This window comes from Bombus vancouverensis, chromosome 1 (genome assembly GCF_051014615.1).
Source record: "Bombus vancouverensis nearcticus chromosome 1, iyBomVanc1_principal, whole genome shotgun sequence".
Taxonomy (NCBI): domain Eukaryota; kingdom Metazoa; phylum Arthropoda; class Insecta; order Hymenoptera; family Apidae; genus Bombus; species Bombus vancouverensis.
The window spans coordinates 6,523,517-6,542,951 of record NC_134911.1 but is presented as its reverse complement, the minus strand read 5'-3'; the positions used below and the strand labels follow the sequence as shown (position 1 = coordinate 6,542,951).

The 19,435-nt window shown below is 35.8% G+C and overlaps 3 protein-coding genes across 10 annotated transcripts in view; 2 read left to right on the top strand and 1 right to left on the bottom strand.

The window, feature by feature from the left end:
- sog (chordin short gastrulation) overlaps positions 1-9,792 on the top strand; it is a 101,103-nt gene extending 91,311 nt beyond the window's left edge. For 4 of the 5 annotated variants that reach the window (XM_076625692.1, XM_076625730.1, XM_076625666.1 and 1 more), the window contains 2 exons: positions 167-487; positions 4,419-9,792. In XM_076625692.1, coding sequence (XP_076481807.1) covers positions 167-487; positions 4,419-4,613 — 516 coding nt within the window. In that variant the 3' untranslated portion in view covers positions 4,614-9,792. The remainder of the gene's footprint in view (positions 1-166; positions 488-4,418) is intronic. The other variant, XR_004464826.2, reaches the window with a different exon arrangement.
- A 168-nt stretch (positions 9,793-9,960) lies between these two features.
- Agxt (Alanine-glyoxylate aminotransferase) lies at positions 9,961-12,958 on the bottom strand. 3 transcript variants are annotated; one of them, XM_033341465.2, is made up of 7 exons: positions 12,822-12,958; positions 12,256-12,465; positions 11,973-12,173; positions 11,725-11,882; positions 11,439-11,594; positions 10,527-10,874; positions 9,961-10,378 (listed from the first exon to the last, which is right to left on the bottom strand). In XM_033341465.2, exons 2-7 carry the CDS (start codon positions 12,430-12,432, stop codon positions 10,225-10,227), a joined length of 1,194 nt encoding a protein of 397 aa, XP_033197356.1. In that variant the 5' UTR covers positions 12,433-12,465; positions 12,822-12,958; the 3' UTR covers positions 9,961-10,224. The 3 variants fall into 3 exon arrangements, with proteins under 3 accessions (XP_033197356.1, XP_076482550.1, XP_033197354.1); XM_076626435.1 differs by having other exon boundaries at positions 12,256-12,455; positions 12,822-12,937; XM_033341463.2 differs by having other exon boundaries at positions 12,256-12,476; positions 12,822-12,936.
- Positions 12,959-16,493: 3,535 nt separating this feature from the next.
- The window catches only part of LOC117160744 (rho guanine nucleotide exchange factor 10), a 46,981-nt gene continuing 44,039 nt past the window's right edge, over positions 16,494-19,435 (top strand). Inside the window, exon 1 of one of the 2 annotated variants that reach the window (XM_033341703.2) lies at positions 16,494-17,907. The gene's annotated coding sequence lies outside the window, so the exon portion shown is untranslated. The remainder of the gene's footprint in view (positions 17,908-19,435) is intronic. The other variant, XM_033341701.2, reaches the window with a different exon arrangement.

Genomic DNA, 19,435 nt, shown 5'->3' with positions numbered 1-19,435 from the left:
ATTAAAGGATCGTAACATAAGTAGACATCTGTTTCTTTCACTGAATATTATGAATGCTCAGACTACAAAGGGTTGAGAACAAAGAGATTGAGGACCTGCTATCATTCATAGTCGCAATGTGAACGCGGCATTAGGTTTTGACTGTGGACGTCCATTTATTTTGCAGCCCGTTACGCTAGAGGTGAAATGTCCGCGGGTACAGTGCCCGCCATTGGATTGCGACGAGAAGATCGCCTTCAGACCCAGTAAGAAGGCATGTTGCAGACAGTGTCCGGCGATGACGCCTAGCACGATCGCAGGAGTTGGGGGCGACACGACACGTTTACCACGGGACCAGGCGGCGCCATCCACTAGGCGCACTGCTGATGAGATACTGGCTTCCGGCGGTTGCAAGTATCCCCTTGGTGGTCCGTATGAGAACGGGATGGAGTGGCATCCACGAGTCCACTCGCACGGAGAAATGAAATGCGTCAAGTGCAGGTGCAAGGTGAGAATCACTGTTTAATAGACACGCGTTTCATTTTTTATCTTTACGAATTTTCCCGCGTGGCGGCGCTGCAGTCGTTTTGATACTGGTCGTAGTTTGAGAATTTTTATTATACATACTTGGAGAATCTGGGAAGTTTGTGATACGTTAATCTGAAGTAATACTTTTTAAGGGTTTTGAAAGTATGCAATATGGATAATTTTGTTATCTTATTAGTTATCTTATTAGTTGCATTATATGATACTAGTCGGGGTTGCAAAACTTTTCTCAGGCTTGAAAGATCTACGTAGATCCTAGATTCTAGTTTAAAGTAAATTCTAGAGAGAGATTCGACAGTTTCAAAAATGTACAATGGTATACGTGACATTTTAATAGGTAATTTTCTTATTAGTACTTATTAGCTACTTCTAAAGTTTTATTTGCTCAGATGTATCAAGGTGTATAGCAGGGACTGTGCAACGTGGATAGATGACAGTTATTTGTATAAATAATTGTCCTGTCCTGTTTCCAAGTAGCACCCGGTTTCATGTTCTAATGGTTTTTACAAATTAGTCTAGCGTAACTAATTATGCACGAGGTCTATTAACAATCAGCACCTCGTATCTCACAGGCGCCGCTCTTCCACCGACTACACACCGCTGACTGATTCTTGTATAATCTAATTAAACGCTGTAATAAATCGACTCCGTGGGATTCGTGAGGCCCGTGTTGTAATATGAGATAATTTATTCAAAACACTTGCAAAATTCTTGTAACTTGGAAGAAATATCTAATAAGAAACCTATTACAAACCATATTATTTATTCAATTATATCATAACCTCTATATAAGTAACAATCTTTTCAAAGTAGGATATTTAAAAGTTCTAAACTCTAAGAAATGATTCATATATTCTATTTGTCAACTTAAAATACTTCATATACTTCAGCTTTGTAATATTTCAAAGTCTAGAATTGAAGTCAGGCGCTCGAAACGACTCGAGACTATTACTGTTGGCGCGGAGCGCCGCTAGAGTCATTGGAGATTCTTTGTGGTCGATCTACCGCCGTTTTTTCTTTGTTCACGTGCGATAAGTGCGGCAAAGATGAGATTGCGTCGGTGCATGAAAGCGCGGTCCATCGTTCCCGGATCGTGACGGTTTTGTGGCCGCCAATTGGCCACCATTTGACGCGCGGAATGCGAATCCTTTCAATCGACGGTGGCGCTCGTGCGAATTTCGGCAGATTATGATTACACGCCTCGCTGGTAGAGAGGTTAGGGCAGTTTGTAACCGCGACCACTAGAGCCTCGCTGCAATTTGCGGCTGTTGTGAGATTAGGCTGATACGTGATTGTATGAATTGCATTTATAGGGCATTCAGTGCAATCTCGCGAAAATACGGATCGAAGGCGTTTCGATTAGATTGATATTATAGAGATGTACGCTGCATTTGGCGAACACTTGGTGCAATTGTAGGTAACTAAAATAAATTGAGTTATTAAATGAATCGATATCATTTTTTAAATACGCGATGTAAGATGTGCCGAGAATTAATTTTGAGAATTTGCAAATTAGTGCTGTGGATAGTAAATGCAACTTTACGTTACATGAATTACAGGGAAACTAGGATGATCAATATAGTCATTCTATTTATAAACTTAGAAATTAGTTGTAATCGTCAGAGTATCAATGCACTTTGCTGTCACAGGGAAATTGATGGTTTGCACGTGTGCAATTTGCGAAGCTACAAGAAAGTAAGATACAGATGCAAAGATCCAATTATGAGAATAGCTGAATGATATATCTTAACACATATTATAAACTTACTACTATGTTGTTAGGACAATTGCGGGACTAGACAAAAAATTTTGCAGCGTTCTTCATTATCGGTAGTACAGAAAGATAGAACATAGTTGCAAAGTCCAATTACTAATAATGGATTTCTTTTGGTATTGTAATGATGTAAAGTGGATCTTATTGGACGTGTAGTGTTGAGAACTAGTAGCGCGAGATCGTCACGGTACTTTAGCCAGCAAGTGCGACAATTTCCGGTTTACACGATCGCTGGTTACCCTCTCATCAGCTGCATTCCACTCGTGCTTGAAGTTGCTGGCCGACACGATTGAGGAGACACATCTTTACTACCTTTCTACCATCATTGGCAAAATGCATCGAGTAGATACGATTCCGTAAAAGATTTATTTATTTTCAATTAAAAGGTTAGGTTTTTCAAGAAATTCTGGTAATTGACACGCATCACGTTAGCATTTGAAGCTTTTAGTTAAAATTTAGAATTTCGTACTAATTTTTCTTTTCACCATCCTTTTCTACATGCGTGCTCAATAACATTTTTTTTATAAATAATGTTTCAAACGAAACTAAACGAGTCTAGTATAATGTTTACAACATTATCGCGATTAAACAATACAGAATATTGAATAATTTATATAGACTAGCGAGATATCTTTTTAAACAATACGAAAAACCGGTTTCCGTGAAACATAGACTAACTTTCTTTCGAATGGAAGTGTACAGGAAATTTCAGGGGCGCCTTGATTTTTTTCGCGGACTCGCGTATCCTTCTTTGGTCTCGGTGCAACGACACTTGTCCAGACGTGTTCTACAAGTTGGAACAAAGGTCGTTCAAGGTTATAGAAGGTTTTAACATCAACGATATATCTATCTTACTAAAAGTACTCAATGGTAATGGTCGTTTGCACTTTCCTTATGATCGAATCTACCAATAACGCCGGAAATTTTATACACAGAAAAACTGACACTCAATTTTGTGGCTCATTCGCAGGCCTTTTTTTATATTTTGCTAGTCTTATAATGATCAGATTTTTATTTTATTGTACGAATTAAGGATCGTCTACCTCTATCTATCTTCAGATAGTTATGAATCGACTTCGACATTCTCGGTGATTACTATTGCTCGTATAACAACAAACCTGAATAACCTGAAATAAACGAATAAATAACAGACTAGTTCCATAAAAGCTTTAGATCAAATAATAAAAGATATCAAAAAACTTGGAAATCTTTTAAATGACAAATGGTGGAAAGCACCATGATTTATGATTTAAACATGATAAAATATTTTATTTTAAAATTTTAATTGTCACGCTATTCGTATTAGATCTCCAATACACGTGAGTAAATAATTAATTATTGGCCGCGTTTCAAATAAGGAAGAAGAAATTCTTCCGAGCATTTTCGTTCGCATTTCATCATTTATGCGAAGATCTCATCGATGAAACAGCTTGCGACTTGCCTTACTTCTACTCGCACGGCTTCGCAATATATACTCGTTAGAAGTTTTTCAATGGTAGCCCCGTTGTGATATCCAGACACGGCCACGACCAGAAACCTTTAAGGAGAAAACCTTTAACCGGACTCGTTCGCCTGGACCGACCCAAAAGAGTCCATCCATTACGATGAAAATGGAACGCAGCCACGGATTGTGCGCGCGGACCAACACTACATGGTGAAAAAGTATTGCTATTTTTCGATTGTTGTAATTGCGAGATCATCCGCAAGATATTATTCCAATGTGTCTCTATTATACATTCGTTTTAGCGTCCACTACGTCATCTCAATTATATATAGGTTAGGTTTGTGTCCTTTGAAAGAAAAATTACATTTACTATTATTGTACCTAGGTTAAGTTTGTGTCTTCTAATAGAAACATGCCTTACTTTTAAGGTTAGGTTAGGGTTAGGTAAGGTAAGGTTAAGGTTGTAGGTTAGGGTTACATTTCCTGGAAAAAGTGCGTTATTATCATTGCGTCTTCCATGTTGTACATAATTTAGCATATCGTAAAAACATAACCAACGACGCGATGAAAAAGCTCGATATTTATATAAAAATTACGAAACGCGATGCCCAGATATAAATTGAAAAATGGCGTCGGTTCTAAAGCGAATTTCGCCGTATGTCTGAATGTTTGCAGAATGGCGAGGTCAGGTGCGACAGGAAACGATGTCCACGGGCGCTATGCAACACGATCGCGCACCAGATAAAACGCGGCGAGTACGTTGCAGACGGTGATGACTGTTGCACGGTCCAGTGTCGCCGGGCGAGACGTCATCATCGTAACAATCATCATCCAGCTCGGCATTCGGTGACACCACGTGAACTCAGCTGAGTAGTTCCAGCCGCTGCTACCAAGCTTCCTTCGAGCAGTATCCTGGTCCACGGTAATGCTCCTGGACCTCGTTTCTCTCTATAGCCATCGATTAGCCATGCCGTAGTCGTCGTCATCGTCGCTACTTTCGATTCCAAAGCGATTCTAGAGCGACCGGGAAGCTATGAGAAAGTGATAGAAGTGAATTAGTATCAGAAGCCTACATTCAAATCAAGAAGTACGGAGAAAATTACAGATGGTTCTTACAGTCTGCCAGCACCATCGATTGTACAGTTTCAGAGACACATATTGTTTGAAAACTAGCCTCTTTGGATTAATGAACGTTGTAGAACAATATGGAAGGCATATCATTAGGTTATGCAAGATTCAAGATTCAATTTATGCAGGAACGAGATTAAACGAAGCCATCTAGGCGAGATAAGGGGCAGTGAGGCACCTCGGTCTGTATATTGTATGAAGTTGGTCAATTTGGTCGGTTTTGAATAAATCGCCTGCAAAGTCTGCTATCTCTCCATATGGTAACCAATAATGATTTTCCAGAATTTATGATTGAATAATCATCCTAAACAAGTGTTCTGAGAGAGGATGCTGGAAATGCACGGCGTCATATCCAGCGCAGCAGCCATCCTTAAGAAAAGAAGAATCTATGAAGAAACGATTGGTGCTCATTTTGAATGCTATATTCGGGAATGATAAATCACAGCCGGAAGATGGTAATCAGTGAAACAGAAAGATTCGCTGCTGGGATGATCGGTGGCCATCGCAGGAAGCCATAATAATGATAATATCAATAACAATATAGTGCGAGCACGGCAAAACAGGAAGGAACGTGGATCGTTCTCGTCAGACGTTATTCTTATATTCTCGTCGCTTGCTCGGTTATGCGCTATAGAGTCCCTTGCAGCACCCACAACCAGACTTTTATTAATCAATTGGCTCTCATCAACGGACCAACGGACCGGAAGCCAACTGCTCTCTATCTTCGAATGACCTCTCGCATACACGTACGTATGCTATGCACACGTTTATATTCGTATACATACATATGTACATATGTGTACGTATATTATATAGTATGACGGGTGTATTGGACGAAAAAGCTAGAAGAAGAGAAAGAGAGATTCGAAAACGAAGAAAAATACAAATCTGGAGAAAGCTTTTAATTATTTGATTTCCAAATTTTAATCTCTCGATCACGATTATTTCAAAGAATTTTGTATTCTCTGCCGTATTATTTGTTTTAGTTCCGATTCTAATTTCCATATTCGTCAGGCCTATCTCTTCTTTTTCGTCTGCAAAGAATTCTTACTTTTTAAAACCTGCTTTTTTAATGCTATACTCACTCTTATCAGTTCAGATATGTTACTCTCAGTCTCTTCTATCCCAAAATGGCTCTATCCGGTGTACGTTACCTTTCATTTCATCTCCTGGTTTGCATTTTGGCGGGACGCGAGGTCGTTTCCGGTCTGCTGCTCTGATTTCTGGAGAGAGTTATTTTCATTATTACTTTACTGTAATCAGAGCGATCGAAGAATCTCTCTCCTCGTTTCGCTACATTTATTTTTTAAAAGAAAGTTGGCTTCTGGAGAGAGTTTAAAGTCGTGGCGGCAAGTACAGAGCCCTACTGTACCCACCAACCTTATCGAGTTACCCAGCAACCAAAGAAGACTGAAGAACCTCCGATGGTGGCATCAGTTATCATTATAGCGCAAAAACACGCTAAGGTTTATATCACACTGTATTAGCTCCACGCAATTTATTACTGCTACGGATTATTATTATTATTATTATTATTATTATTATTATTATTATTATTATTATTATTATTATTACTATTATTATTATTATTATTATTATTATTATTATTATATTATTATTATTATTATTATTATTATTATTATTATTATTATTATTATTATTTTCTTTTTTTATTATTATTATTATCATCATCATCATCATTACTATTAACGGTGATATCAATGTCGTTAATGTTATAAATCATTATTCATTTTCATCAACTTCGTATCACCATTGTTTTATCATCGTTCATCTTATCGTTTGCGACTCATGGTATACATCGTCACCGAAAATTTGTTTTACATTATCATGATTGTCATTATGATTATTATTAATATTTCTATTACCATTTTTAATAGTATAAATAATATTGCTATTATTTTATTAAATATTCACCGCTACTATCAACACTATATCCACTAATCGCGATTATTATTGTTAAATATTAATTGAATGCGACACCTTAAATGAGTCGGCCTGTAATCTCATGGAAATGGCTTCTCTTGTAACTTATAAGCGTATTTATTGTTAGATTCTTTAAATTATTCGATAGTGAATTTTAAATAAAAAGTGGAGGATCGCGGCTATAATCTCGATTCAAAGTCTGTGTATGTGTTACAGAGAATTTGAAAAATCGGAGTTAGGTAAGGATAAAATTGAGAGTCGCCATCTTTAAACATACAGGGGTGCATGTTATTTGAATGAATGTGTAGAACTGCGTCAGTTTTTTTATGCGTATGTCGATTGATGAAAGCGTTTATAAAAAGATAGAACATTCGTAATCGAATAGGAAAAGATACTATGCGATATAGAGGGAGAAGGGGTATTTGTAAAAATTGTATAACGATCCTAACTTATCGTTCTCGCAATTTCGATCAATCTTGCTTGGCAGTTCACATGAAACTATTTTTTCTTCTTAATGTCATGCAAGAATATGAACAACAAGACGCGAAAGAAACGATTTTGTCCAGTTTTGTAACATTTTAGTATTTTGTACATGCGAGTGGTTCACCGTTCGAGCGGAAATTTCGCAAATTAGAAGCGAGCGAAGGCGAACATTTAAAGAACACAATGAAAAATATAGTGAAGTATAGAAGTTCTGATACTAACTTCGATCTATTTTATATAGATAATCTCAATTTTTTTAAATTATGTAGTGTCCGAACTTTTTCGCTATATTAACTTTTAATCTGCATTGTGACGCACTAGTCACGGATTTGTCGTTCTTCTGCATTTCTTTATGATCTAGTCTAAGCGTCTGGAGTGTTCATTTGGGCAAGCTTGCGGAAAACGAGCGGTGATCCGATCGCTGATGAAAGACGAGATGAAAACACGGGTAGCGGTTTTATGCGTAGCCCCGGCAGCTGGCAGACCTGCTTACTTTCAACACTTTTGATACGGCACTTTTTCCAATAGAGCGTGCACACCAGGAGAGTGTCTACCGCTTTACATGGTCAACAGGTTCAAGATAATACAATGAAAGGTGCAACATGTATTACAAAGAGAGTTTCATTTAACGATTTCTACGTTTTTAGTACACTCGTTGTTTATATTTATTTGTAATTGTCGAGTATATCCATCAAAAACGAGCTTGTTTTACTACTTGTGATAAACAAATATTTTGTCAATACTATTTAATAATAATTGGCTAATTTCGAATGTATCTTTCACATAAAAAATTAACAAAATATAATTTAGCTAATGTTTGTCAGAATATTCAACGATTTCGAATATTTAAAAAATAAAAGAGTGAGAACTGTCCATATAAATGTTATCTAAATTCTACTGAAACAATATATATTTTCTTCTATGATAATCCAAATTAACTCATAATTGTAAAAAGGATGTTTATTTTATATGACAAACTAGATTTTTGTTTTTATAATTCACAATATTTTTACAAAATATGAAAATATTTCACGATGGACAGATACTAGAATATTTCTTTCGGAATTCTATTCGTTCAATGCGGCTCTCATTGTAAGGTAGATATACGTAGAGCAATTTTTAGAGGGTAAATGGCAGTCTTGATCCAGTGGGAACGATTAGAAGTTACTCCGTGCGACACGAACACCACCTTTCTTGGTGCTACGACAGCTGAACGGTAATGTAGCCCGATACCGAACAGATTTGGAGCGTTTGATATGTGAGAAACTTTGTGAACATTCGAGACTATCCATGCCTTAATAATTGTTAACGTGCATATATTTAATTGATTATAAAACCCTTAACGGTGATCGATTGTCAATGTTTTTTGTACATAGGCGTATATACATAATATGTAATGAGAATCACGACGACTACTATAAACGAGCTATTAATATTGCGACTATTCTTTATTATTAATAATATTTATATATAATTATATAGAATCTTCATGCGTCATCAAACTTTTCGACAATATCAATGATGCTTATTATTATTAACATTAACATTATTTTATTCTATTTTATTATTATTGCCATTATATATAAATATTATTTTCACAATTATTTAAAGTCATCTGTACTCGTCCTGTATCGTAATACTGTATCGTCCTGAGAATACATTAAGCTCGCATTATTTCTTTTTTCTTATTTTGTTAATTAATAGAAACATGCCGATTTTTTTGCCATCCATATTAAATAATCGAGCTTTATTACAATCAATACCGAAATTAATAAATTGAATAAATGGCGGAGCATATCATATTCGATGTATGATTGTATAGATGAATAATCGAATATATAAATCTATAGATATATACATCTCTTAGATGGATGTCATGCGATAATGTCAATTTGTAAATGTATGTAAATTATTATGTAAGAATCGCGGAGACAACGCGTTTTTATAGTGCCTTAATAAGTTTTAATTAACAATCGAAGCGATCAGTACGGAATCTGTCTAGTGGATAGACAGTACATTCAGACAATACATCTCATAGTAAATTAAGTGTAAAATATCGTTGATAAAACCAAGTCTATTTTTTGAAAGTTCAATTTAAATGTGGTACACGATCAGTTGGAATTGTTCATTTGTTAATACGAATCGTTAATCTTGTATATTTAAAAGATGGTGATATTTTGTACTATGCCAAAACGATTGTCAATTAATTCGTAATTAATCGTTAATCCGCTAGAATCATTTGTTATTTCGACAAGCTTGTTGTAATTGCATTACAGGTACATGATTGTACGTGTACGTGTATTATTATTCGACGAAAACAAGTCAGAGAGAGAACGAAAGCAAATGTGAGAATGAGAGAGACGCGTGTAACCAATTGTTGATATTGCTAATTAATGCAATAAAACGTATAACTGAACATAAGTAAATAATTATATTAGAGGTAATTGTATGCCGATTTCAGTATTTCCATTAATAAACAAATACATTTGATTGAGTCTTGTTTGTGCATCTGTGTTATTGATTGAAAGACATAACATTACAGATTACATGCATTTAACATTAGCGTTGGTGAGGCGCCTATTGTGCTTGAACCAGTCAAACAGCGGTGAACATGAGAGTTGCAAAGCTTCATATAATATAGATAGTAATATTCAGAATAATATGTCCGTCTTGGCTTTATCTGTGCATTTCTAATAAAACCTTATTACATTAAAAATAATTTCCAGTATAATATCAAAAAATTGCAAGTAATTAAATAAGTTTAGTAAGTTTAGCAAGTTAAAACTTGCGTTATGTTTGATACAGAGAATATAATAGAGATTTAAGACGTATAATACACTAGTAGTTATACACAATAATCGAACATGATGGACACCTCGAATTCACAACCCAAGGAGACGTAATAGTAACTTTTCTTTATTATGTTCTATAGCTTCGATTGTGACACGTATCTCAAAGCATCATCTAGAGCACGCAAAATAAGGTCGACCTTGTTAGGCATAGCATTAATCCCTAGCAATCCAATTCGCAAAATTTTGCCTTCAGTCGGTCCTAAACCTCTGCTGATTTCCACTTTGTACCTATAGAAACCATAATGATCTTAAATGACTCAAATTTTTATTTTACAACTACAATATACAAAACACTTAATTACATGGTAAGTATTTTAATTTTAGAATCTATGAAAAAATTACAATAAGTTGATTAGAATTTGTAAAAGGTACTTACTTTTGCATGCAACGTTGTACAATGATCCTATCGTCGACGCCAGGTGGCAGTTCTATCGAGATAACCGTAGATAATTGATACTGTGGAATTTTCACATAAGATCGAAGACGCCGTAATTCAAGACCCTTCCTTAATCTGGCAGCTGCGCCAGCGTGTCTGATCCAAGATGCTTGCAGGCCCTCGTCAGCGATTTCCGCCAACGCTTCGCGAAGACCATAAATAAGCGTAGCGCTTATGGTGTGATGATACAGGCGATTCTCGTTCCCAAAACACTTCCAATAATTTCCGAGAAGGGTCATATCCAAGTAATAGGACATAGGCTTGGTCTTCCTTTGAAACAATTTCTTCCTATTGCAACAAAGGAAGAGTGTAAGACGAAATTGCCGGAAACATTTGCCGCCTCGTAATAGTCGAGTGTGTGGAAAATTAATAGCAAGCAATTAAGAGTAATGGCCGGAAATTAGTAATAATAATAGAAAATTGATACTAAGATGAGAGAGCAAATGTGTGCAACGAGTTTATGCGTTAATAATCGAGGCGAACGTAACCTCGTTGACAGATTTAGAAAAAAGAGTGAAAAAATTACTAAATAGACAGAAGTAACTTTTTATTATAGAAGTGGGTTTCTTCATAATGGATGAGCCTTGACAGACAATACCGATGTCCTATTTATCATAATTCAAAAGGCGTCAGACTATCATTGAATAAGAATTCACTGGAGCCATCTGCGGTTATGAATCACAGAAGGATCGAATGGGTTACGCGAGAGCGCGAGTCACCGTGATGACATCACGGATTGGATTGTTATTCACAAGAGATCACTAAAAGTCCCAATTCTTAGACCATCTTCATGGGTGTTTTCTATGTGAGAGTTGCGCTTTGGATGTTATAAAAGGAAACCGCAATACGTACTCAGCTCGTGGACTAAACGAAATAGGTGCTAATCCTGGAGGGGCGCCGAGAACTTTTTGACTGCCTGAGTAAACTGCATCGATGCCCCAAGAATCCATAAAGAACGGTTCTCCGCACAGTGACGCAACAGTATCAACGATAAGAAGAGCATTGTATCTGGAAGAATTTCTTTTATTTTATCAATTGTACAAACACGTTTCTAATTATATTTCCTTCTGATAGCATTCCATAAACTGCAACTTAAACTAATGGCAAACATAAAAAATGTCTTAAATAACAAAATTACCTGTGAACAAGATCGCCAAACCCTTCTAATGGTTGTTTTAAACCAGTGGAGGTTTCAGCGTGTACCATGAATACCGCGACTGGATTGTACACTTGCAAAGCTGTTTCCAATTGTTTCAACGTAACAGCAATAGTGTGTTCTTTTTCTATCAGTTTTACCTATGTTTTAAAATTCATACACTATTTAAATGTAAATACTGGTGAATTTTTTAATTTTTATGTTGGTCCCCTCGAAACTGTATTACCTACATTTGCACCAATTCTAGTAGCCATGTCAGCCGCTCTTTTACCCCAAATTCCATGCTTGACAATGAGCACAGTTTCTCCAGGTTCAAGTAAATTTGTTAAGCACGCCTCCATACCGCCATGACCTGACGCACTTAACGCCAAAGTGAGTCTATTATTAGTTTGAAATATGTATTGTAAACCTTCCTTAATCTCATCCATCAACTAGAAATTAACAAAACATATTTTGACACTGATAATGATCAGTCTACCTCTATTTTGTACATAAACAAAAAAAAATGATTACCTGACAAATTTCCGGATGAAGGTGGCCTATAATTTGATTCTGAAGAGATTGAAGAACTCGCTTCGAACAATTAGTCGGCCCGGGGCCCGTTAAAGTTTTTATCGGTAACTGCAGTTTGGTTTGAAGTATCTTTGGTGGGTACTTGCGAACAGCCAATTGATTCCATTCGCTTTGCATTTCGATTTCCTTTTTTAAATTTTCTAAAAGAAACTAGAAACTTTCTATAAAGTAAAAGATGACATATAAATAACTCATCATTTTTACGTCACCTTTCTTTCTATGAGTTACCAAAACGATAATTTAATCTTGATATCAGTGATAATGTATTAAGAGATGCTACTTCCAGTTGTTATAACATCGAATAATTTAATATATCGAATTTAATATAGTACAAATTTTATTTAAAAATAATGGTAAAATTTCTATATAGTATCATTAAATATGCATAAAATACGCTATAGTTCCGGTTCTAAATTATATGTATATTATTCCCATTTTTTTTTGTTTGTTATTGCATAATAATATGGCGTGAAACTTATGATTATTATGAATATGCTGTCACTTACAACTTCCACTTGCGCGTTGCGTGCTTGTCAGAACTCTTATCAGCGCACGATTTTGTGTTGACAATTATTAAACCAGTGCTATTGACGCGACCAAAGTGTATAACATACTGAAATCTTTCCCGCAGTTAGGTATTTTATCTTACCATAGTTGTAGCAGACTTATGAAATCGTAGAATACGTGATAAACTTCGATAAACTGGTATAATTTTTTTATAAACAAATGGATGATGTATAACATGTTTATTCGACGTGGAATCGCATTGATAAGGATATTTCACATATGGAACATATAGCATATATGGATGAGAAGTTATTAATTTACAATCAAATACTTAATAAGGGTATATATTACATATCGAATAAAGTATTTCGACGTTTATTAATGCATCCAGCGAACTTGCAGCACAAAGAAATCTCTTCATTGAATGATGAAAATAGTTGGATACGCTACTGCTGCTTGATAACCTCCTCAATCCGATCATAATTTGCGTAAGTAAGACGACTGTGGACTAAACATATAGTTATTGATTTGTTTTTATGAATTAGTTAAACTATAAATTTTATTTGAAATCTAATCAAATGTTTATCAATAATAATTTGGAAAGATTAATGCTGTTAATTTATAAATTTCGTTGTCGTATTTAATATGTGCAAAGTATTAATGTGTATTTTAATATAAGATATAGGTTCTATATATAGATCTATATGTAGATTTATGTACAGCTTCATATTAATTTGGATTATAAGGATAGATGTAAGTAATTGTATATATAGCTAACAGAGGTTAGGTTAAGTTATGATTATTGTTATGATTATTATTATGTATGTGTTTTTGTTTATGAGCAAGTTTCTGTCTATTGTTCCATTTTACTATTATATATGTCTTTTTTTATATGTAAGTTTCATGTTTATTATTCTGACTTATTTTGTATATGTAATTGGAAGTCACCGTAAAGCCAGAAGACAGGCGGAAATAAAGATATACATATATATATTAATGCCCATTTTTGCAGTAATAATACTATAGAAAATTTAATAATTAAAAATAAGAAACATGAATTTGGTAGACATTTATTTGAACATTATTTGTAAACAATATTGGACCTATGTATTTATGATAACCATAATTACTGAAAGTAGGATCACAGATAAGACAGCACATCTTCAAAAGATAACTAAACAAAGAGAGACTTCATTCATAACTATCACCGGCTTTCGCACCTGCTTTCAGTTCACTCAATACTTATGCTTATTCGCTTCTAAAGTTATCTCGCAGCACCTTACCTTTAGTACATTTTACCACACTTTACAATGGCATGTACTAATATTCGCTTTATCTATTCATAACAATTACAAGTGCAAACGAATGTTCCTAACATTATTAATATATATAACTTTGTTGCCAAACATGTCATTATATAATTAATAAGCGGAAAAAAATAACTAATATATATTTTCGAACAAAGTATACGATTGCAACAATTGTAAAAAGATGCGCAATAAAGTGCTATTTCAAAACTAAATTAGCACGTGTCCATTAGAGAGGGACATTATTAGATAGTTAGGACGGATTAGATTATGTAGATTAAATGCAAAATATTTTTTATATAATGCATATGTATTTTTGTATAAGATATCATAACATGAATCCGTAAAGATCAATAAATAAAGTAAATAAACTTTGTGTTAAAAATATTTATAAAAGGATTTCATGTTATGTATACTTCTAACGACAGATCAAACGCTATCTTCGCAGTAGCGATCTCGTTTCTCATTTTTCTTTCCTAAGTTTCCTTCTCTTTCTCCTTTCCCCACTCCCCCTTTTCCTTCCTCCCTTTATTTACCTTTTATGTTCCTTACCTACTTTTTTCTCTTCTTCAGACTTGAATTTCACAAAGAACATAGATAAACAGTATGTTTGTGCAATACAGTATCGAGTTCTAGTACCTAAGTAAGGAATATAAAGTATAAAAAATAGGGAAAGTCCCATAAACTATGGGGCAACTCGTGGACAGCACTGATTCAGAATATGGAATGGTAAAACGTGCTAATGGAAAAAATGAATGCGTGTTTAAACGCTTTTTGTTGTCGTGGTAGGTTCGCTATTAGCTTCCTAAATGCGATGAGTCGTTATCAGATCCGCTTCAAGTTACGTTTATCAAAACTTCTTTCGTGCCCATTTGTGAAGCATTATATTATGGTTTCTTCTCGCACGTGATCCTGGACACGTAGTCAGAAGATTATGATTCTTTTATTTTTAGCAGAATGTAAACAAATTTACGAAAATTTTAAATATAAATATAAATAATTATATTAAAATAACTGATTCCACGATTGATATAGTTGATTAACCAATTTCATTTATGCATTTTAGAATGTGTACAATTAAAAAATTATTATTTTCCAAATGAATATAAATAAAAATCGCATACTCGAAACGCGTATTTAAGAAAAGTCAAATTGAAATATACAGATATGCGTGCGCGTTTTACGCACCATATTACAAAATTCTTCTGAGGGAGAACATATTTAACTGCAGGAAATATGTAACATAAGTGATTCTGTACAATTAATTTAATTAAAAATCTACCTTTCTCATTTTCTGGTTAACATGCAGATTAGCATTTTAGTTTTACTGTTATCATTTTGTAGAAGGTTGCATAGTTGACTGGTTGCGATAAATCATTCAATATAGGCTGTAGGTAAAAAGCATTATGTAGTTCACGGTTCTAGCAAGAACAAATTCCTTGATGCGTATTCAATGTACATATCTAGAAGCTCATAACGGAGCGCTGGCGCGGCATTCCTTTCGCTAGAACACAAAGAAAATACATAGATAGGCGTTGCGTTGGCATTAACACATCAAGAAAGGAATTTCAAATATCTGTTTTATTTTGCACAATTTTGTTAAATTGATCAAAGTATGCCATACGTACTATTTTTGTAATCGTATTCTTACTTATACTCTGTTACAAAGTTTTGCAAGTAAAACATCTAATTTTTTATCATAAAAGTATGAAAAGATATACATGCGTATATTTCAAGTTACAAAGTTAAGACAAAAAGCGATTCAACAATAAATATAATATCTGACATTACCAGCAATTTTCATAATTTCATAGAAATGACACTTTTAAAATTACAATAATAAATCTCATGCTTGTATACGTTCTTTTTCCAGTCGAGCGAACGGTAATTTTTCCAGCCGATTAAAAACTCAAGATCCTCTGTCGGCTAAGCAAACCAACGAAAATGCAGATCCACGGAGGGTCAAGTTCGGTTGCTCGACATCATCTTCCCCTTCCATCGTATTCCACCTAGCTCTTAGCTCCCACCCACTTAAGTTCCCTTTATATATTCGTCTCTCTCACACCCATCCAACCATTTCTCTTCGCATTCTACTTCCCTCTTCTGTCCTCCCTTCGTTGGAGTCCCCGGTGTTAAACTGCTAGCAGTAAATACCCTTCCATGGACGTGAAATTGGCCGAAATGACTGCAAAGTCGAGGAGAAAAGAGCAAGTGGCAAGAAGGGCGTACAATAAATTTTCATCGGTACTTCAAAGACCTGTGATAGGTTTTTCGTTCGTGAGCGAGCGAACAGCTTGTGTGTGAGAGCATATACATGCAGGTATGAGTTAGGCGTGTGTTCGTGATGGGTTCGGGTCCGGTGGTAACCGGACTACGGCATTCATACACGAACGAGAGATCGTGCGTGACTGGTCGGCCGGTATATAGTCGGTTTATAGCTGCGAGTGTGCGTCCGTGTGTATGTGCCCCTAACCTGCTCGTACGTGTGCAGAGATTAGCGTGTATTGAGCGGGCGTGCACGTGCGCTACCGCAGCCGTGTCTGTCTGTGTGCCACGCTCCCGAGCCAGGAGACAACGAAACAATGGAACGTCGTCGTCGTCTCGGGTCCGAGTAGCGAGGCAAGCGGGTGGATTGTACTTGGTCTGCTTGTTCGTTCGGGTCTCGTACATCCACGAAACCGTACATGCACCGGGGATTTCTGAAGACGGTTTTCAGGCTCCCAGCGGTTCGAGAACCGCTTGCTCGTGACTGCCCCCTGGCGTACTTGTTTCTCAGTAGAGGCCGGGCTGCGACCAAGGAGGAACGCTTTGTGTGTTGGCCTGGAGAGATTCGTGAAACGTTCACATTGTGAAAGTTTGTTAACGCGTGTGTTTACTACTGTGTTTCGTCAGAAGTTTTATATGAAAATAAAACATAAAGTACATCTAGATTATATACATCACCGTGATCATAACGAGGGTGTTTTTAAAGCGCGCGTGAGAATCGTCGATCGATACTGGATCACGGTAGCCAAGGAAACGCACAGAACGAATCACCCGGCATGTGAGTGTACATAAGTACATATATCTTTCTACGAGCAGTGTTTACCGACAGAAGAGACGAATTTCGTATGGAATCGGTATCATTCGTTGATCTTCGTCCCTGGAAAACTAATTGTAAAACGCGCCTCATGGGATCGTAATCGCAGTAATCGTCCACTGATTGTCACACCGATGTGCCTGTGTGTCCTTTGGCTCATTTGAAACCTTAAGTTTGTACAATCGACGAGTGATTATCGATTCGTTCGAATAAATGAATCGGGTGTATTTAAGTGTTCATGATTTAAGAAATCAGTGCAGTCGACGCACTTTCTTTGGTTTGGTGTCGCCGCCTTGTACTCTCTCGCTCCCTTTCATCTTGCATTCCCTTCGACCATCCTCCTGTCCCTATCCTCTCTTTGCGATCCTCTCTTTCTGTTTTTCTCACTATCTTCGTCTACCTCTCGCTCCTTGTCGCTCCTTTCTCTACTCCATTCCTCGGTCGACCGGTCTCTCAAGGGGGCGTGCTTGGCCACATTCAACAATGAGCGAACGCAAAACTATCTAAGCACGAGGCGCGAACGAATGGTTCTCCCTGTGTTTTCTGACTGTGTGTGGCCCGATCTTTGCCCCGCGAGTGTGTTTACTCCCGTGATACGGTCGCTCGACCCCTTTTTTCCGGATTTCAAATGGATTCACAACGGTCAATAATAACTTAACCAGAGGATCGCCTTTTCAGCGTACATCACTTTTCCGCAAGGTAAGTGTACCAATGTTGTTATCTTGTGTATATATTTTCTTTTCGAGTAACAGTAAGGATTTCGTTTATTTTAATAAGGTTATGTTTAGTATTAATGAAATATATTGTTCTGAAACACACTGAATCGCTTCTAATATATACGATAGCTTACGAAATTATTTAAATACTTATAGAAGCTTTTTATGAATACGTTATATGTTATACAACATACTAGTAATGTGAGGAGACTGAGTTATCATTGTACATAAATGTTTTCTGTGACAAGTGCTCAAATATTTCTGAAGTTTGAATTACTTTGAACATGATTTTATTCCTTAAACCTTTATAAGGCTCGGCAAGTCTTAAAATTCTTGATACATATATAATTATTTGTTTGTGTTCAGAACAATTTGCGTGTACGTCGAATACAAGGAACAGTTGAAATCTGTGATACCCAGACGATTCATGGAATAGATAAAATTTACAGCGTGCTCAACTTCAACTTTTTGAACCTTAGCTCCCACTATCGAAATTAATAAAAACAAATGGGGGTTCCCTGAAGCAATGTAATAACAGCTCACAGTTTTAAAAACATGGAGGGGGCGACAGCTAGAAAATTTATTATAAGATCTATCCAGTTATTCGAATTGCCATGTCTTCCGATGCATCCGAATAAACGGAGATTCGGCGTAGTCTCCATGCTTTTTTGTAACACGTTGCTTCGATGTGCGCGGTATCGTCATGTATTAACTGATCTGATCATTTCAATGAACTTCTTAAACCAAAAAGACTTCTCTTGCAAAAAGAAGTTAACTTTCAGCGAGGTTTTCTTTAATCCTATTAAATTGCCAAATTACTTGTCAAATCGATAATGTTTCTTTCGAACAAGTTTCTCAATTCGGATCGAACATGTGCGTCTGTTCGCAGACTGTGCGTCGCGGTGTATCGACTTTGATTCATAATCTTTGAACCAATAGGTATCATGTTCCCATTTCGAAATACCATTACTTCGTGTGATAGATCGTGAGAAACGTTACGGGTCTATGAAGATAGTTATCGTTCTTAGAGATATCGACACACGGTCACGCTAAAAACGAAAATCCTTGTTGTTATTATTGTAGAATTCTATTTATTTGAACTTATGGTAGGACAAACAGTTCACGGAACTGGAATTCATATAGTGGATACTTTTCATAAACTTCTCAATTTTATTACGTCAGTCCTCTTGCACAATAATTCATCAAATAATAATAGTAGTGAATTGACAAGTAAACCATAGATTATGAATTTTTCTTTTACGATTTTATAATTTTTCATCAAGTAGGATAGTCAAATCATACGATACGATAAAGTCGAAATCATACGATCAAGTAACCTATAACATATAAAATTGACTCGGATAATTTCATTCTTATTATTATTAAACTCATTACAACTGGATAAAGGCAGAATTATAACCTCTAAACGTCATTTGAAAAATTTCATTCGTTTCATTATTAAACTCGCTAGAGCTACGTAAGGATATTTTATTAATAGTAGTAATTTATAA

Coding starts and splice junctions, on each gene's coding strand:
- Agxt (XM_033341465.2), bottom strand. CDS start 12,432: ATGCAAAGCGAATGGAATCAATTGGCTGTTCGCAAGTACCCACCAAAG. Junction 10,875..11,438: donor TCGTTTAGTCCACGAGCTGA/GTACGTATTGCG, acceptor TTGTTGCAATAG/GAAGAAATTGTTTCAAAGGA. Junction 10,379..10,526: donor GTACAACGTTGCATGCAAAA/GTAAGTACCTTT, acceptor TGGTTTCTATAG/GTACAAAGTGGAAATCAGCA.